The sequence below is a fragment of the Eleutherodactylus coqui genome, chromosome 13, assembly GCF_035609145.1.
Source record: "Eleutherodactylus coqui strain aEleCoq1 chromosome 13, aEleCoq1.hap1, whole genome shotgun sequence".
NCBI lineage: Eukaryota > Metazoa > Chordata > Amphibia > Anura > Eleutherodactylidae > Eleutherodactylus > Eleutherodactylus coqui.
In genome coordinates, this window is record NC_089849.1 from 128,857,381 (window position 1) to 128,876,731 (window position 19,351).

The following is a 19,351-nucleotide window of genomic DNA, read 5'->3' on the forward strand; positions in this document are numbered from 1 at the left end:
AGTGAGTCAGTCTGTGAGTGCGTGTTAGTCAGTATATCAGTGAGTCAGTCTGTGAGTGCTAGTCAGTATATCAGTGAGTCAGTCTGTGAGTGCATGTTAGTCAGTATATCAGTGAGTCAGTCTGTGAGTGAGTGTTAGTCAGTGTATCAGTGAGTCAGTCTGTGAGTGCATGTTAGTCAGTATATCAGTGAGTGAGTCTGTGGGTGAGTGTTAGTATATCAGTGTCAGTCTGTGAGTGCTAGTCAGTATATCAGTGAGTTAGTCTGTGAGTGAGTGTTAGTCAGTATATCAGTGAGTCAGTCTGTGAGTGAGTGTTAGTCAGTATATCAGTGAGTCAGTCTGTGAGTGCGTGTTAGTCAGTATATCAGTGAGTGAGTCTGTGAGTGAGTGTTAGTATATCAGTGAGTCAGTCTGTGAGTGCTAGTCAGTATATCAGTGAGTCAGTCTGTGAGTGTTAGTCAGTATATCAGTGAGTTAGTCTGTGAGTGAATGTTGGTCAGTATATCAGTGAGTCAGTCTGTGAGTGCTAGTCAGTATATCAGTGAGTCAGTCTGTGAGTGCTAGTCAGTATATCAGTGAGTCAGTCTGTGAGTGTTAGTCAGTATATCAGTGAGTCAGTCTGTGAGTGCGTGTTAGTCAGTGTATCAGTGAGTCAGTCTGTGAGTGCGTGTTAGTCAGTATATCAGTGAGTCAGTCTGTGAGTGCATGTTAGTCAGTGTATCAGTGAGTCAGTCTGTGAGTGCGTGTTAGTCAGTATATCAGTGAGTCAGTCTGTGAGTGCGTTTTAGTCAGTGTATCAGTGAGTCAGTCTGTGAGTGCGTGTTAGTCAGTATATCAGTGAGTCAGTCTGTGAGTGAGTGTTAGTCAGTATATCAGTGAGTCAGTCTGTGAGTGCGTGTTAGTCAGTATATCAGTGAGTCAGTCTGTGAGTGTTAGTCAGTATATCAGTGAGTCAGTCTGTGAGTGCGTGTTAGTCAGTATATCAGTGAGTCAGTCTGTGAGTGCGTGTTAGTATATCAGTGAGTCTGTCTGTGAGTGAGTGTTAGTCAGTATATCAGTGAGTCAGTCTGTGAGTGCGTGTTAGTCAGTATATCAGTGAGTCAGTCTGTGAGTGCGTGTTAGTCAGTATATCAGTGAGTCAGTCTGTGAGTGCGTGTTAGTCAGTATATCAGTGAGTCAGTCTGTGAGTGTGTGTTAGTCAGTATATCAGTGAGTCAGTCTGTGAGTGAGTGTTAGTATATCAGTGAGTCAGTCTGTGAGTGCGTGTTAGTCAGTATATCAGTGAGTCAGTGTGTGAGTGCGTGTTAGTCAGTATATCAGTGAGTCAGTCTGTGAGTGCATGTTAGTATATCAGTGAGTCAGTCTGTGAGTGCTAGTCAGTATATCAGTGAGTCAGTCTGTGAGTGCGTGTTAGTCAGTATATCAGTGAGTCAGTCTGTGAGTGAGTGTTAGTCAGTATATCAGTGAGTCAGTCTGTGAGTGAGTGTTAGTATATCAGTGAGTCAGTCTGTGAGTGAGTGTTAGTCAGTATATCAGTGAGTCAGTCTGTGAGTGCGTGTTAGTCAGTATATCAGTGAGTCAGTCTGTGAGTGCGTGTTAATCAGTATATCAGTGAGTCAGACTGTGAGTGAGTGTTAGTCAGTATATCAGTGAGTCAGTCTGTGAGTGCGTGTTAGTCAGTATATCAGTGAGTCAGTCTGTGAGTGCGTGTTAGTCAGTATATCAGTGAGTCAGTCTGTGAGTGTGTGTTAGTCAGTATATCAGTGAGTCAGTCTGTGAGTGAGTGTTAGTATATCAGTGAGTCAGTCTGTGAGTGCGTGTTAGTCAGTATATCAGTGAGTCAGTGTGTGAGTGCGTGTTAGTCAGTATATCAGTGAGTCAGTCTGTGAGTGCATGTTAGTCAGTATATCAGTGAGTCAGTCTGTGAGTGCTAGTCAGTATATCAGTGAGTCAGTCTGTGAGTGCGTGTTAGTCAGTATATCAGTGAGTCAGTCTGTGAGTGAGTGTTAGTCAGTATATCAGTGAGTCAGTCTGTGAGTGCGTGTTAGTCAGTATATCAGTGAGTCAGTCTGTGAGTGTTAGTATATCAGTGAGTCAGTCTGTGAGTGCGTGTTAGTCAGTATATCAGTGAGTCAGTCTGTGAGTGAGTGTCAGTATATCAGTGAGTCAGTCTGTGAGTGAGTGTTAGTCAGTATATCAGTGAGTCAGTCTGTGAGTGCGTGTTAGTCAGTATATCAGTGAGTCAGTCTGTGAGTGCGTGTTAATCAGTATATCAGTGAGTCAGTCTGTGAGTGAGTGTTAGTCAGTATATCAGTGAGTCAGTCTGTGAGTGCGTGTTAGTCAGTATATCAGTGAGTCAGTCTGTGAGTGAGTGTTAGTCAGTATATCAGTGAGTCAGTCTGTGAGTGCGTGTTAGTCAGTATATCAGTGAGTCAGTCTGTGAGTGCGTGTTAGTCAGTATATCAGTGAGTCAGTGTGTGAGTGCATGTTAGTCAGTATATCAGTGAGTCATACTTTCGGTCAGTCAGATAGATTTGTGGTGATTAAACTCCTCAGAGCAGCCCGCTGCCCACGTGTTCAGTCACATGACATCCCTGACCACCTTCTTAGGTCTGCGCTTCCCCGCTAACATTTTCCACCCCACTCCTGCCCTATTCAGCAATTCCAGCAACCTGATTGGTTGGCTGATTCACCGCCCCCCTCAGATGTGCACGAGGATGGAATGCACGAGCAGCCCGTGCTGAGCCGTCAGTGGCAGTCACCGGAGCGCGAGCAGATGCTAGCACACCCCCACGCACACTGCAGCTCCGGTGAGCCCCCAGTGAAGGGGCGGGGCATTAGCCAACCTAAACAACCAATCAGGTTGCTGGAATTGCTGAATTGGGCAGATGTGTGGTGGAAAAAGTTAATATGCCAGCGGCCGCCCTCCACCCACCGGCCACAAGAGGGCGCGTCACAGGACGTCTGTCAGTCATATCAGCGGGGGCGGCCATGTTCTTGTAGTCCTACCTGACTGGAAGGACTGACATCACATGACCTCTCCCAGAATCCTGCGCGGTGTGCAGCTTCCTGCTCCATGCTGTGGGGAGAGTAGAGGAGGTGAGGAGTGCCGGGCAGACTGCTCGTCCTGTAGAGGGCGCTGCTGGGAGGGACATAAACCTGCTGACAGCCCCATGGGAATGGAGAGACCCTCCTGAAAATGACCCGTCCTTCGTGCAGCCTTCATACCCGCGCCTTATGTGAGGATATTCGGGGTCACGCAGTCGCCTGACGCCGGTTTATAAGCCCTGACGACTGTGTCACGTGAGTGTAAGCCCCCGGCACAACACAACATGATCCCCCGCAGCCGCCCCGTCATCAGAGGAGCCTGCGGAGATCAGTGGTGCGTGCGAATCTACAGGAAACCCGTGCGTGCGTGAGTGTGCGCCTGCCTGTTTGCGTCTGTGTGTGAGTGTGCGCCTGCCTGTTTGCGTCTGTGTGTGAGTGTGCGCCTGCCTGTTTGCGTCTGTGTGTGAGTGTGCGCCTGCCTGTTTGCGTCTGTGTGTGAGTGTGCGCCTGCCTGTTTGCGTCTGTGTGTGAGTGTGCGCCTGCCTGTTTGCGTCTGTGTGTGAGTGTGCGCCTGCCTGTTTGCGTCTGTGTGAGTGTGCGCCTGCCTGTTTGCGTCTGTGTGTGAGTGTGCGCCTGCCTGTCTGTGTGTGAGTGTGCGCCTGCCTGTTTGCGTCTGTGTGTGAGTGTGCGCCTGCCTGTCTGTGTGTGAGTGTGCGCCTGCCTGTTTGTGTCTGTGTGCGCCTGCCTGTTTGTGTCTGTGTGTGTGTGTGCGCCTGCCTGTTTGCGTCTGTGTGTGAGTGTGCGCTTGCCTGTTTGCGTCTGTGCGTGAGTGTGCGCCTGCCTGTTTGCGTCTGTGTGTGAGTGTGCGCTTGCCTGTTTGTGTCTGTGCGTGCGCCGCGTGTCTAGGCACAAGATGAGTGGGATTTTATAACCATAACCCCCCCATGTACAGAAGGATTGCTGCTAGGTAGAACACCGGAAGGCGCCAGCGTTATTCCAGCCCGTGAATCCGTGACCGCCCGGCCTGCTCACAGGCGTCTTTACATTTGCACGACGGGTGTTTTTTCGTGCTCCTCTGTGGATTTTGCTGTATATTTGCACGTGCCAAACCGCCCCCACTACCACCGCCGGCGCTGAGTGGTTTCAATGGGAATTGGGTCAAAACACCCAACAATAGAGCGCGCTGCGTATGGCGGCACAAACCGCGCCAAATACAGTTGATGTAAGGGAAGCCAGTGACATCAGGGGGGACGCGCGGTGTGAATGAGCCCCCCGTGATTCTCTGTGGTGAGCCGGTCTGTCTGATAAGCTCACCGCCGAGATCCCTCTGCCGGCTCCTGCGCCCGGGCCGCGGCTCCTGTGGACAGGGGGCCCTAAATGGTTAAAAAAAACAACTAAAGTTTTCCCAATGTGCATCCAGAATAAAGTAAACCGATGGAAATCCGTCCTCAGACCTGAGTGCCGGCGGTTTGCACATATTTGAGATATTACAGTTGAAAATGTGTGAAACACGACAATGTTTTCAAAATGTTCCCAATTTGGCGCTTTTCATAAATCTCCACAAGTTCCATCGGTCTGTTTCCCACCTAAATGAAGCCCAACGCGTCAGAATCAGCGGATCTGCAGAACCTTCGCAGGGTTATTCTGTTAGTCACATCTCCAAACCTTGTTTGGTCATTCAGGCGCACACAGGCCTGGTCACTGAGGGGTTAAGTTGCGTTTTTTTTAAGCTGCTAATTAAAATCCTAATTTGAGTTTATTTTTGTGTTATTTCCAAGGATTCTACAAAGCGCTTCCCACCCAAAATAACTAAGAGCTGGGAAGCGTGCGGGGGCAGGGAAACTGGATTGGACAGGGTTACTGGTCAGCTGTGGTCCATAAGATGCCCCGAAATCGGACATTGTGCCGTGTGGGGTGTAAAGACGTCTGAATACCGCAACGCAAATCAACGGGGATCGGGCCGTCCACACGAGGCACGCAACAGATGCAGGAAGCAGCCCTACTGTTAATGTGGCCCTCAGTGAAGATGTTTGGCCCCCTGTAGGCTCTCAGGATGTCATTGCTCTTGTTTCCCCATTAGGGAGTCGGGAGCGTTACAAGAGTTGTAGAAGGACATGATGGATGATCCCCGGACCCTCCCATCCCCCGGTAAGGCTCATACATTGGCACGAAGTACTGATGGGACCTTGAGGGGGGTTGTAACTTCTTGCTTTTTATTTCAACAGAAATCACCCAAGAAAGTCTATGTGCTGATATTAAGGAGGAGCCAGCGCCGTGCATCGAAGGAAACATGGAGCCCATCGCTTATACATCACTGGACCATCCACCATGCCAGCATCCGGGAAACCCTACAAGCCCTGATGTTGCTCTACCCAGACATTCTACCGAAGCGCATCCATCTCCTCTCACCGAGGAGGAACCGGTCTGGGCTGATACCGCACATCTTACAAACTCCAGCCTCTATATACAGTATCTACCTTCTCATGTGAAGGCGGAGGAGGAGAGATGTCTCACTGCCATTTATATACCCACCACCCCCACACCACAATATCCATCTGCTCCTATTAAGGAGGAACTCGTCTTGTGTGATGGGGGACAGATTCCAGACATCTACTCCATTACAGATCCTACTGTTAAACCCGCGCCTACCGAGGCTCAGAAATTAGAGAATACTAAAATAAATGAGATTGAAGTAATTTACCAACATCCCACACAATCCACGTTTGGTGACATCTCGAACCTTACTAAATATCAGAGAACCTACTCTAGAAAGAAGACGCCTCAATGTGCCGAGTGTGGGGAATATTTCTTGAGGAAAGCCCAACTTGTAACCCATCAAAGACTTCATTTGGGGCAAAACCCTCTCCAGTGTCCTGAGTGTGGGAGAACGTTCTCCAGAACTTCCCAACTGATCAACCATCAGAAATACCATAAAGGGAAGAAGTCCTTCTGATGAGCCCACTGGGATCTGCTTTGGTCTGATAAAGCCCGACTCGTCTTACACCAAGACTTCGTACTGAGGAGAAGCCTTCTACTTGTTGGGACTGGTGAGCACCTCCGGGGGGGCCATCAGAAAGCAAACAAGCGGGCGGCACCAGAGTGTGGGACACTACTGTGAAGGAGCAAGAAATACACTTAGGGGGTCGCCCAGAAGGAGAGCTGAAGAGACGTCTCCAATGGGAAAAGCATGCTGAGCATAAAACGTCACTCGCTGATCATGAGAACAAGCGCCTCGGCAAGTCAAGCTATTCTTGGCCTGGGATATCAAATGGGTGTTTTCACAGGATTGTTTAATTAAAGTGGAACATGGAGACTTTGGATTCTGACTATTGTTGGGAAGCATTGCTGGACGGCAGTGAGTGGGCGCCCTACCTTGTCTGCCTGCCCATGGAGCAGACCTGGCGGGGGCTCCGAGGCAGCAGCTGCAGGAGCAAATCCATTGTGTTAGAAGTGAACGATGGTCTGATCTAAATGATGGCACCTACAATCATCATTAAAAGCTTAAAGGCTTCATCCAAACAAGACCCAACTTTTGGAAAGTTACTCAGTGTTGTGGAAGGTGTACCGCAGCGGGGCGTCCGGTCCTGGTGTGAACTGGACTCCTGTTAGTGTCGGTCTTACAAGGTTCCTGTTCTATTTGGCCCATCACAGGTATAGACACTTACAGATCTTTATTGACCACAGATTAGTTGCATCTGTGATTGGGAGGTATATAGTATATAGCTACTGCACCCGGCTTGTTCCATCTGATCCGGTATATAGTATATAGCTACTGCACCCGGCTTGTTCCATCTGATCCGGTATATAGTATATAGCTACTGCACCCGGCTTGTTCCATCTGATCCGGTATATAGTATATAGCTACTGCACCCGGCTTGTTCCATCTGATCTGGTATATAGCGGGAGGACTTAGTTTATATATGTCTCTAAGTCCTGCATTCTCACCAATTCGGAATATTTACCCCTGTGCCGGCTCTAGACCGCTGCGGATTAATTTAACCCGCTAATTTCCGCTCTCACAACCAGTTGTGGTTCAGCGAGCCGGAGCCCATCACATCTCCTCCTGCACTGGGGCTCACAGCAATCCCAGCCCAGTGGAGCCCGAGGTTTGAGCATCTTTGTAGTTCTGTCTTAGTCTGTTAATGGCAGCCCTCTAATTGTTAACGAGTTGCTCAATATAGATGATGATTTTCAGCGTCTATAACTGAAGGGCTTATAATCACATAGACAATAACTGCCGCAGAACCCAGAAGTCCAATGACGTTATTGTGCTCCCAAATATAAGTGGGACCGAAGAGTTGTCCCATTCACGATAGAGCTGAATGGTTCCTTCAGTGTCCCCGCGTGGAGTCCGCTAGTGTATGATGAGCTGTTCGGACGCCCCCGTATACTGCAGCTCAGGGGTTCTTTAAGAGGTGCCTACTTTTAGCCCGAGGATGTAAAACTTACCTTCCCCATCGTTTCCCTGGCGTCAGCACTGGGGTCTACGTGGCAGAGCAGTGGCTTACAGCGCTGACACCGGGGGAGGTAAGTATAACACATCCCCGGACTCAGCGGGGCACCTACTGTCAGCCCAGACTCTCGTAGGTAACAGAACCCCTTTACCAATGGCCAGAAGAGCCACCAAAGGAGGAGTGCTGTGCGAACATAGATGACCTCATACCGTAAGATCTGGGACAACAGGCGGGTTCATGTTGTCGGTCTTAGGCCGGCTTCACCCAACCAGATTCCCAGTGCGGAATCCATGATCGGCATCCGCAGCACATCGCACACATTGAAAGGCGTCGACTTGTGGATACAAACTGTGTATTCTGTGAGTGGAGGAAACCTTGCAGCATGCTCGTAGATACCCGTGTCATTGCTAAGCCACAGCGCGAGAAATACAAATATTGAGAAAAAACCTACTGCGCATGACTGACAGCGAGCCGCCACGGTCAAACACGATGCAGAAACCACGAGTACGCGGCGTCACAGCTTCACAGCCAGAATCCACCGCAGGATCTGACGCGGTCACGTGAAGCCCACCTTAGGGCTTTCTCACACATGCGCTATTTACCGCGGCATTTCGACCACCGCAGTATGACACTCCCATTCATTTCAGCGGGGTCTCGCAGACATGCACTCAATTTTTGACTGCTCCCTGCTCTAATTTGCCACTTTTAGTGATGGGGTGCGCCAAAACCCGCCGTCTGGGTGACACAAGCGTTCTCTGGAAGGCCCAGGAGTGGCTTGGGGTGCACTATAATGCTCTTTTGCTCGTTTGCTTTTTTTTTGCCAACCAAAGTTTCCATCAATGAAGTAAGATAAACCTGGCACCTCGGGCGCTGAACAGGCAATAGTATTTGGTTCTGAGAGGACCACCGTATTTTGGTACTGGGGGACAAGCCCTAGGAGCAACCAGTGAAGTTGTATTTTTGTGTGGTCAGCGTTGCAGACTCTTGTCTCTCACTTGCCAGATAGGAGCATTACCACAGAGGTGCCTGTAGTGGAGACAGCCGTGCTATGGGGGAGGTTAGTGAGAGGTTCAGGGGAGTTGGCTGGCTAAGAGTGGCCATGGAAATGTCATGGCTGGAAGAAATCTGCATCGCGGTCTGGGCTCAGATGGAGAAGAAAAATGAAAATGGACGACTCCAATTTGAGACAACGCCACCTGTGATTACTGGAGGTTCCTGCACTGTATTCACTGACTTTGTAGAACTGCTATCTCATATTTGGAGGTATACTGAAACTGAACCGTAGGAAAATCGCATGTTGGCGAGCGCGATATCGCACGTGCCTTTGTGAAGTTAGCCTAACATAGTGCATAAAATAAATCCTGTCCATCTGGCCTCTTGCTAAACGGTAACAGTGCCCTTTTGAACAGGTCTGGTGCCTGAAAGCCCATATGCCACTGGCAGCGCTAATAGACATCCATGCATGGCAGAGTAACGTTGTAGATCTGGAGCAGTTTGACAATGCGCCGTGGAATCTTCGACTGTTGTGAAGGCTTTGTTCTGGATTAGATAGATTGTAGTGGATGTTGTCTGCAGAGGCTTTCAGTGATTGTTGATGTCCGTCCCGCCTGAGTGTTTCCAGAGAGTCGGAGGGGCACCTTGTGGCGCGCCATTCGTAATCTAGCCAGGTTGTGTGAACGTGTCAATAACTTTCAGCTGCCCTGGTGGATCTGATCCTGAGGTGAGATTACTCACCCGCCTTGTATGTGGTGTCCCGTGGTGCACTGGTCCTCTTCTGCACATGCATGCGCCACACGTATGTCACGCGGATGGGCAGAAGGCCAGGAGCCCCAGCAAATTAAAATCTCCTGGCTCCTGAAGGTAACCAGGAGATGTCACCGGGGACCGTGGTGACCGGTCCCCGGACCTGTGCTTGCCGCTATCCAATGGATAGCAGCGATCACGAAAAAGTTTAAGAAAAGTTCAATTTTCACCTCCCCTCATGGATCAGATCCATGGGGGAGGTGAAAATACTCACCTCAGGTCCTCTGCGATGTCCCGGGTTCTGAAGTCTCCTTTTGTGCACGCACACCTGACGTCAATCAACGGGCGTATGCACAGAGGGGCTCAGGGCCCGGGAAATTTGAAATCCCTCTGCCCCTGGCTACCATCTGTACCATGTGTAGCCGGGAGCAGAGAGATTTCACCGGGGAGCGCTGTATGTGGTTCCCGGTCACATGATCGCTGTAATCCAATGGATAACGGGGATCATTTAAAGTAAAAAAAAAAAAAAAACTTTGAAAAAGTTTAAAAAGCTTACGTTTCATCTCCCCTCACAGACCATATTCATGAGGGAGGATGAAGTACGTACCTAAGAGCCCCGGATTTATCCGCAGACCTTACCCCAACTTCTGCACACGCCCGTCACCAAAATGGCAGACGCATGCGCAAAAGCTGTGGATTGCCAGGGTGATATAAAATCTCCCTGCTCCTGGCTACAAAACTTAGCCGAGAGCCTGGAGATGTCACGGGGGGCCGCGGTGAGCGGTTCCTGGTCACGTGATCTCTGCTATCCAATGGATAATGGCGGTCACGTAAAAGTAAAAAAAAGGTGAAGGTTCATCTCCCCTCACTGATGCGATCGGTGAGGGGAGATGAAACTTTTTACCGGAGGCCTCCATATTTGAACCCCAACGCGATCCTCATCCGTGGACCTTCTCCGACTTCTGCGCATACGACCGCCGGCAAAATGCGGACTCATGTACAGGAATTGGGGAGCCTGGGAAATGCAACATCTCCTTGCTTCCGGCGACAGTGCCCGAGAGCCTGGAGCTGTCATGGGGGACCGCGGGAAGCCCCACCTCCACCGGTCAGTTGTTTAGAGCCTGGAGCAGTGGCCTCGTGGAGCGGTCCCCGGTCACATGATAAAAAGGTAACGATCTACCTTTGGCCGGTCTCACACCACCGGATAGGAATTACAGATTCCGCATACGTCTGATCCGCGGTAATACGCAGATCACCTTGGATTACACAATTGCGCTCACATTAGCGGGTTGGAATTATGTAATCCACTTACAGAAAACAGAACGCAGCAGGTTCTATTTTACCGCGGATATCCGTGACATAGAGCCAATTGTGCCCCATGTTCGCAGATATACCCGCAGCCGTTATGTAACTACACTGTGTACGGACTGCGGGTACCCGGGTCATCGCTAAGCGACGGTGCGGGAAATACAAACAACAAAAAAGGTGTACTGCGCATGACCGCCTGTGTGAGTAGGCAGCGCCGCGGATGGGCTCACAGCTGGGATCCGCTGCGGGCCTCCATAAGTGGATTCCACATCCGGCCATGTGACCCCGGCGTTATTCGGACCGCTACCTGTAATACGTATTTTACAAGAAGCCCCGGGAACGCTCGCCTTCCTGCAGTCCAGGAGCAGCTTGTTGAGCGCCTTCTGTGTGAGACCGCCGCACTGCAGCAAGGTAACGGAGCCTCACAGAGGGACACTTTACACCCCATCCCTGCCGCTGAGGTCAAGAAATACCCCCAAAATACATGAGGAGGGGGGATACCCGGTTTTCTTGCCCCATGTGCCCATCCCAACCAGCCTCCGTAATTACCCCTGTCTGCGGAAATACCACACAGTTCACATTACTTTTATCTAAGATTTGGGGAACGCCGAAAAGAGCGCAGAGGATTATTTTTGGGGAATCCATTTTTTTCTGCACAAGTAGATTAGGGCCGCAGGGGGAATGTTTCTGAACACGGGACAAACGGGGGGATCTATTTTGGGGTGAACGTCTTCATTCCTATGTGTGCTGTACAAAACACCTGTTTTTAAAGTGACACAACTGCCAAAAAAATAAAAATCGTAATTTTTTTCCTTGTACTTTGCTTAGATTTATTCAAATATTGTAAGGTTAAAATACGCAGGACCCCCCCAGATGAATTCGTTAAGGGGTCTCGTTTTCACAATGCGGTCACTTGTGGGGGTTCTCCATCGTTTTGGCCGCTCCAGGGCTCTACAGGTGGGCAATGGGGCCTAAATCACCTTCAGGCAAAATGTCTGATCTGAAAGCCCCCGGCTGCTGCTTTCGGTTTGGGCCCCGTTGTGCATCCAGACAGAAGATTAGGGCCACAATGGGTATGTTTCTGAATACGGGAGAAACTGGATCCATTCTGGGGTGCAAATCCTCATTTTTATGTGTATTATAGGAAAAAATCCTGTCTTTAAAATGACATATTGGCAAAAATATTAAATTTTATTTTTTCTCCTCTAAATTGCATTAATTCCTGAAAAAAAACTGTGGGGTCAAAATCCTCCGGACCCCCTCAGTGAGTACATTAAGGGGTGTAGTTTATAAAAAGCGGTCATGTGGGGGGGGATCTACCATTCTGACACTCATGAGCCTTTCCAATCTGGGCTCGGTGCCGGAAAACAAAGTGTTCCTCAACATCTTGATAATCAATGTTGTCCGTCGCCTAAATGGTTAAAAAAAAACACAAGTTTTTCCAATGTGCTTCCAGAATAACGTAAACTGATGGAAATATATATCTTATCAAAAAGGAGTGCAGTCTGTTTGCACATATTTGAGACATTGCAGTTGAAAATGACATTCTTTTCCCAATTTTTCCCAATTTTGGCACTTTTAATAAATCTACACAAATTTCTGATTGGTTTAGAAGGTGGCTTGTCATCACAGCTGCGATAGGCGGCGTTGGAGAGGCGTGTTCTCTGCATGGCAATGGGGACAGGCTTTCTATGGGTAAGTAGGCTGTGGATTCATCGTATGCCCAGTGCTGCCATCTAGTGGTCTCTGTATTGATGGCGCCGCCTGGGATGAGTGTTTATATCGGAGTTCCATCGCTTCTAACACAATAGATGACTGTGGCTATAGAGGTTCACATATATCTGTTATTGGCCAGCCTGGGCCATGTGATCGTTGTCCACAACGCGGAGGCGGACATCTTGCCTACATAGACTGGGCTCTGGCAGTAGCTCCACATCAGCCCTGAGCGACCATCGTATTACTGCTCTCTAGCACTGAAACTAACCGTGTAGACGGGGAAAGGGGATAATTAACACCCCACACAGTGAGCGTTCTATCTAGGAGCCACACTGTAGTACAAGACTGACTGACAGATCTATCCCCAGACCCATGGCATAAGGCGGGGGCGCTCAATACATACATTTGGCTCGTGTTATCCAACCAATAATCTGATATGCATGTTAGTGCATAAAACCTGCATCTATAAGAATGACACTCTAACCCAGCTCACCTCCCACCCTGATGAGCCGCGAAAGTCAAGCCGTGAAACGCGTAGAAGTGATACCACCATTCAGCCTCAGTGTGGTGTATGTGAGTGTGTGACGAAACTAAGCCTTGTGGTGTGCGGATGTGCGTACTCTTAGGCCTCATGTCCACGGGGAAAAGAAGAACTAAAATCCACAGCGGATCCGCGCCCCATTGGAATGCATTGACCACCCGCGGGTAGATAAATACCCGCAGATGGTCAATAAAAGTGAATTAAAAAATTTCTAGAGCATGAAAAAATCCGGACATGCTCCATTTAGGTGCGGGTCTCCTGCAGCCTTCTATTGAGGCCTATGGAAGCCGTTCCAATCCGCAGGAGACCCGCGCCTGAATTAAATTCACTTGCTCCGGCAGGATCTTCTTTCTCCGGCCTGGCGGATGTGCCTGGCGCATGCGCGCGGCATGCAGCCGGCGTGCCGAGCACATCCGCCGGGCCAAAGAAAGAAGATACGGCCGCGAAGGAAGAAAGATCCGCATCGCCCGGAGCAGGTGAGTTTATTCTGATTTTAATGCCTCATGTCCGCGGGGCAGGGGGCACCTGCTATGGATTCTCCATGGAGAATCCGTAGCGGGCCTGATTTTCCCTGTGGACATGAGGCCTTACACCATTTGGGTTAGCGTACACTTAGCTCCTAGCCAAGCCGTATATGGCAGATGGTATAATACACAGCTGAGCTGTGGTCTGGGGTACATGAGCACATACTAGTGGGGAGAACAATCTGGAGCTACTGCAGGTCTATGAGTTACGTACTGTCTGAGCAGTTCATACCTCCTATATGTGTACAATCTTACACCATTTGGGTTAGCCTACTCTTAGTTCCTAGCCAACCCGTATACGGCAGACAGTATAATACACAGCTGAGCTGTGGTCTGGGGTACATGAGCACATACTAGTGGGGAGAACAATCTGGAGCTACTGCAGGTCTATGAGTTACGTACTGTCTGAGCAGTTCATACCTCCTATATGTGTATAATCTTACACCATTTGGGTTAGCATACTCTTAGTTCCTAGCCAACCCGTATACGGCAGACAGTATAATACACAGCTGAGCTGTGGTCTGGGGTACATGAGCACGTACTAGTGGGGAGAACAATCTGGAGCTACTGCAGGTCTATGAGTTACGTACTGTCTGAGCAGTTCATACCTCCTATATGTGTATACTCTTACACCATTTGGGTTAGCATACTCTTAGTTCCTAGCCAACCCGTATACGGCAGACAGTATAATACACAGCTGAGCTGTGGTCTGGGGTACATGAGCACGTACTAGTGGGGAGAACAATCTGGAGCTACTGCAGGTCTATGAGTTCCGTACTGTCTGAGCAGTTCATACCTCCTACAATCAGACAAAGTTATAACCTGCCGATTAGCCAAGATTGGAAACCCCCATCATCCCCCAGAATGAGCAGAAGAGCATTAGTTGTTCTGTGAACGCATCAATACGCAGACCGCACTATAGATGAGCCTCTGGATGGTGTATGTATCAGCGCACATAGGCGACTATACACTATTAATGAGCCCATACCACATGCCAGGCCACAGTACCTTCACTTCATATACCAGAGATTTATCGAAGATATAACCAAGACATTCATCGCTGACACACTATCTGATTGGCTGATACTTCGGGATGTTCTGGTACGCGTGCGGTAGGTCATATCTGCTCTAGCCCAGTTTAGGATTAATTACACGATATCCGTCACTGTGGCTGCTGGGCCCGTTGGGTGAAGGTTCTTAAGAGATATTTAATAAAGTTTAATGTCTTTTCTGTGAAGGGCTTTCATACATACTGTGAGGAGTTTTTCTGCCATTGCGATTTTCCTCAGTTTTTATAGTGGGGTCACTTGTGGGGGTCTCTATCATTCTGACACCTATGAGCCGCTGCAGTCTTGTCATCAAAATGTTGATAAGTAATGTTAGATTTGTCTGTCTCCTAAATGGTTAAAAAAATGAAAGTTTTTCAAATGTGCTTCCAGAATAAAGTAAACAGATGGAAATATATATCTTATCAAAAATGTGTACAGTGTGTTTGCACATATTTGAAATATTAGTTAAACGTGAAAAAATGACAATTTTTTCAAATTTTTCCTAATATTGGCGCTTTTAATAAATATACACAAGTTCTATCAGATGATTTTTACCTCCTATATGAAGCACAATATGTGGCGAAAAAACAATGTGAGAATCACCGGGATCTGCAGAACCTTTCCAGAGTTATTCTACTAAAGTGACACATGGCAGAATTCCAAAATTTGGCTCCGTCACTAAGGCGCAAACAGGCTTGGTCACTAAGGGGTTAAGTATTGAAGTCCGTTCCTCCAAGGCCACTGGAGAGCCTAAAGTGGAAACTGAGTATAGGTTCAGAGAAGGGAGAGTTAGCGAAGACCTACAACTTGTGTCTGCACACAACATAGCGGTCATTTCTTGGTTTGGCTCCATAAAGTAGGAGTGCCTGCGATGCACCCCGCTCACTCTTCAGCAACGGCCAATCACTCTTCGTGAGATTCATTTGGAAACATAAGAGATGCCGTGTAGCTTATCGCCTGTTGGTTCAGAGGAGGGAGAACGGCGGGAGCAATTTAGCAGACATGTTTCAGTATTACAAGCCAATCCAACTCAACAGATGGTGGGAACTAATAAAACCAAATGGTAAGTCCCCGAGCCTAAGTCACTTCTGGACCGAGCGTCTTGGGAGATCTTTGGTATCCATCCCCTAAAGTCTACAGAAAAGACTCCTGAGAGGGGTGTGTGAGACATGGGGGAAGAGTCAGCGGCCCACCCATCGCCTACAACCCCCTGAATCTAATCCCTGACATTCTAGGCGTCATACACAAGTAATCCGGGCACACCTTAAGGACCTCTCGGTATCTGGATACAGCGTCAGAAGGGGACCACACAATTACAGAATGGTCCCAAACATCAGGCCCCTCCCTTCACCCCAGAACCCTAGACACCTCTATTAAAGCATCTCCATCAGCTCGCCCTTCATCCCAGTTGGAACTAATTATCACTTCAGTGTCATACTAGAAGAACTGCGCTACTTATCGACTCCCAAGACACCCCAAACCAGCGTATCGACTGCCGGACCGGGACGCTAAATGCATTTTGGGGAATTCACACAGATTTTCTAAATGTATTAGATTGCAAGAAACCCATTATTAACTTGTGACCAGATGGTATAAATCACCAGACTGGCTCTATGCCCTCAAGCTGATGCCAATGGATGCCGGCGCTGCGGCGGGCGAATGGGTTCTTTAATACATGTTTGGTGGCACCATCCAATCATAACGCCATTCTGGGACCAGATCATCAAATGATCCCTTCAGACTCTCCGCAGAATGTGATCTTGTCTAGACCCTCAGAGTCCAACCGCGTAGCCCACCTAATCTAAGCGCCTTCATAGAACCAATGGGCGGCTGAAGTAAATGGAACTAGGAGACTTGAGGAACTAACAAGTTGGGCTAATGGAACCCACGAAAACTCAGAGTTCCCTGGACCGCCGGGCTAAACTGCTCGACTCCTGTAGAAGCCTCCACAGGGAATAGAAGGATGCTTTCCTGGACTCTCTAAGTCCCGATAGGTGCAGTCCTATGTAAATGATACCTATTGATAAGCTGGACCCCTAGTAGGATGCCCTCCTAAAACATCTCATCCTTTCCATTTCCAGTCTTGAACCCTTCCTGCCCCTCCCCCACTAAGAGCAATCTAGTATCTATGTAATAATATGCACTGCACATGCCTGACCACAACGTCCTCCATGCGGGCCCTTCAGGAGCTCGCTGCGGGGGCAGGTACTTAAAATGAGATCAATAAAGTTTTACTAATTATTAAAAAAGAAAAAGTAAAAAAAACACCAAAAAAAACCCTTTTGCCATATTTATAATCTAATAAAACCAAAGTATATTTGGCCTCGCTGCGTCCGTAAAAGTCCGATCTATCAAAGTCGCGCGTTATTTACCCCGCAGGAAAAAATAGACAGAGAACGCTAGAAATGCGCTTTTTTTGTTCACCCTGTCTCAAAAAAAAAATGCAATCAAAAAGTCGTATCTATTCCAAAATGGTGCAACGCAAACTACAGGACGTCCCGCAAGAAATGAGCCGCAACTATGTCGGCGGAACGTAAAAAAGCTGTTGTGCGCAGAAGATGGCGGCAGAAAGTTACAAAAATGTAAAGACTTCTGAAAAAAATAGATGTAGTGAAGCAGAAGCCGATGGAAGCCTGGCATGGCAGGGCCCGCACCCGCCGTAGGGGGAGGGCATCAGGTCATTCTTTGATACGGTACATTAAATAGGACCCAACCACAAGGCCTCACACAGCGACGGAAAGGCGTTACCATTTCTTAAAGGGAGGAGGAGAAAATGAAGCCTGGTCCCCAAGGGGTTAATATGGGATGGCGCCGGCGGCCCGACGCACCTGATCTGCGATGCGATCTGCAGGCTTCTTGCGGCTTCTGATGCAGATTGGAAATCTCTTAAAACGTGCTTTCAATTCTGCATCCAAATCCGCAGTTAGAGCAGCAGATTGGCGCAGAGTTCTGCATTTGCATATTTGGCCGCGTTCTGCTCCGTGTGAAAGGCAACATACAGTGACATCACGGCGGTCCAGGACTGTAAGTGGCGCGGCGCCATCCAATGTGGGTGACCGCTACCACCGCCCTCCATCCGGGCGCATGCTGAGCGCCGCTCTTAACGCTTTAAATGCCCTGACCGGAGTTCAGGGGAGCTGAATGACACCTGCGATCGTGGGGGGCCTGCTGAAGGCCCCGGGCCCTCATATCTGTCAGACCGCGGTATTACATCATACTGCAGGGGCGATCGAACGATGGCAAGTTCAGGTAACCTTGGGGGACTAAAGTAGTGCAGCAAACAACAACTCTTACTGTGCTCTGGTAGTGACCGCCGCGCAGAATGAGGCATCGTGTCACTTGTGCTGCAGTGCGTGCGCCGTGGAGGACCCCCCCCCCCCCCCCAAGATGGCCGAACTGGGGTCTGTTTATCTTTCCCCATAGAATTGTACATTATTTGGTACTATTGAAGATACAAGCGAGCGGCCGGCGGCGGCGGAGAGCGAACACAGCTTTGTGCTTGAGGTAAAAAGGAAGATTCCGAGTCCTTAAGGGGTTAAGTTGTCAGCATGCCCGCCCCTGCATCCATGGCAGACGGAGTCCGTGATGCGGATGGTTGTGTGATGATCGGCCAACTGCTGGCAGCGCGGTGGGCTCACGTGGCGGGCCTTACGTGCCAAACGAAGAGGAAATTTGTCTTAGCGCGGTGGGAGGAGCCACGAATGGCGACCAGACTGAAAAATCTCATCCCCATTTGCAACCTTTGGTAACAGCCGATCAGCTGAAAACTGCGTTGCAGAGCCGCAGCGTTGTGCGGTAAAATGTGCGCCGCGGCCGGACAGCGATGGTGACAGAACAGCGAAGAAACACGGTAAATCCGTGACAGAAGCGGCAGGAGGGAACCTGGGCTAAGGCGTGGGAAAATGGCGTGGGATTTGTACGGCGCGAGACGCACAAATACGGACCCGATGGGGTCATACACACGAGCGATGACTTCCTGCATGGCACCGCGGTGCGAGAATCCAGTCGCCGCATGTTCTATCCTCCTGCGTGCGCTCGCATCACAGCAAAGAATTGGCGCACAGTACGCCGTAAATAGAAGCCATTAATTACCGTGGGCGCCCTCACAGGAGCGGATTGTGCGTGACGAGGCGCTCTATCCTACAGGAGCCCAGGGTGAGCGCCGCGGGTGGGAGCGCGCCGGCGCTTTATATGTGCGTGCGAAACACATGCGAACATGCACATAAGTGCGCTTCCACCGGCCGGAGGGCTCATTCACTAAATCCCCTCCGCCGCATACTTCGCCGCCCGCATACTTCGCCGCCCGCATACTTCGCCGTCCGCATACTTCGCCGTCCGCATACTTCGCCGTCCGCATACTTCGCCGCCCGCATACTTCGCCGCCAGCATACTTCGCCGCCCGCATACTTCGCCGCCCGCATACTTCACCGCCCGCATACTTCGCCGCCAGCATACTTCGCCGCCCGCATACTTCGCCGCCCGCATACTTCGCCGCCGCATACTTCACCGCCCGCATACTTCGCCGCCCGCATACTTCGCCGCCCGCATACTTCGCCGCCCGCATACTTCACTGTCCGCATACTTCACCGCCAGCATACTTCGCCGCCAGCATACTTCGCCGCCCGCATACTTCGCCGCCGCATACTTCACCGCCCGCATACTTCACCGCCCGCATACTTCACCGCCCGCATACTTCGCCGCCAGCATACTTCACCGCCCGCATACTTCACCGCCCGCATACTTCACCGCCCGCATACTTCGCCGCCCGCATACTTCGCCGCCAGCATACTTCGCCGCCCGCATACTTCGCCGCCCGCATACTTCGCCGCCGCATACTTCGCCGCCCGCATACTTCGCCGCCCGCATACTTCGCCGCCCGCATACTTCGCCGCCCGCATACTTCACTGTCCGCATACTTCACCGCCAGCATACTTCGCCGCCAGCATACTTCGCCGCCCGCATACTTCG

At 49.9% G+C, this 19,351-nt stretch overlaps 1 protein-coding gene across 4 annotated transcripts; it reads left to right on the forward strand.

The window, feature by feature from the left end:
- The first annotated feature begins 3,050 nt into the window (after window positions 1-3,050).
- On the forward strand, window positions 3,051-11,369 carry LOC136587850 (zinc finger protein with KRAB and SCAN domains 4-like). 4 transcript variants are annotated; one of them, XM_066586644.1, is made up of 3 exons: window positions 3,051-3,099; window positions 5,129-5,196; window positions 5,274-11,369. In XM_066586644.1, the coding sequence occupies exons 2-3, from the start codon at window positions 5,163-5,165 to the stop codon at window positions 5,999-6,001; spliced, it is 762 nt and encodes a 253-aa protein (XP_066442741.1). In that variant the 5' UTR covers window positions 3,051-3,099; window positions 5,129-5,162; the 3' UTR covers window positions 6,002-11,369. The 4 variants fall into 4 exon arrangements, with proteins under 4 accessions (XP_066442741.1, XP_066442740.1, XP_066442742.1 ...); XM_066586643.1 differs by lacking the exon at window positions 3,051-3,099 and adding an exon at window positions 3,106-3,303 and having other exon boundaries at window positions 4,827-5,196; XM_066586645.1 differs by lacking the exon at window positions 3,051-3,099 and adding an exon at window positions 3,106-3,303.
- Window positions 11,370-19,351: the final 7,982 nt, after the last annotated feature.

Coding starts and splice junctions, on each gene's coding strand:
- LOC136587850 (XM_066586644.1), top strand. CDS start 5,163: ATGATGGATGATCCCCGGACCCTCCCATCCCCCG. Junction 5,197..5,273: donor CCGGACCCTCCCATCCCCCG/GTAAGGCTCATA, acceptor TTATTTCAACAG/AAATCACCCAAGAAAGTCTA.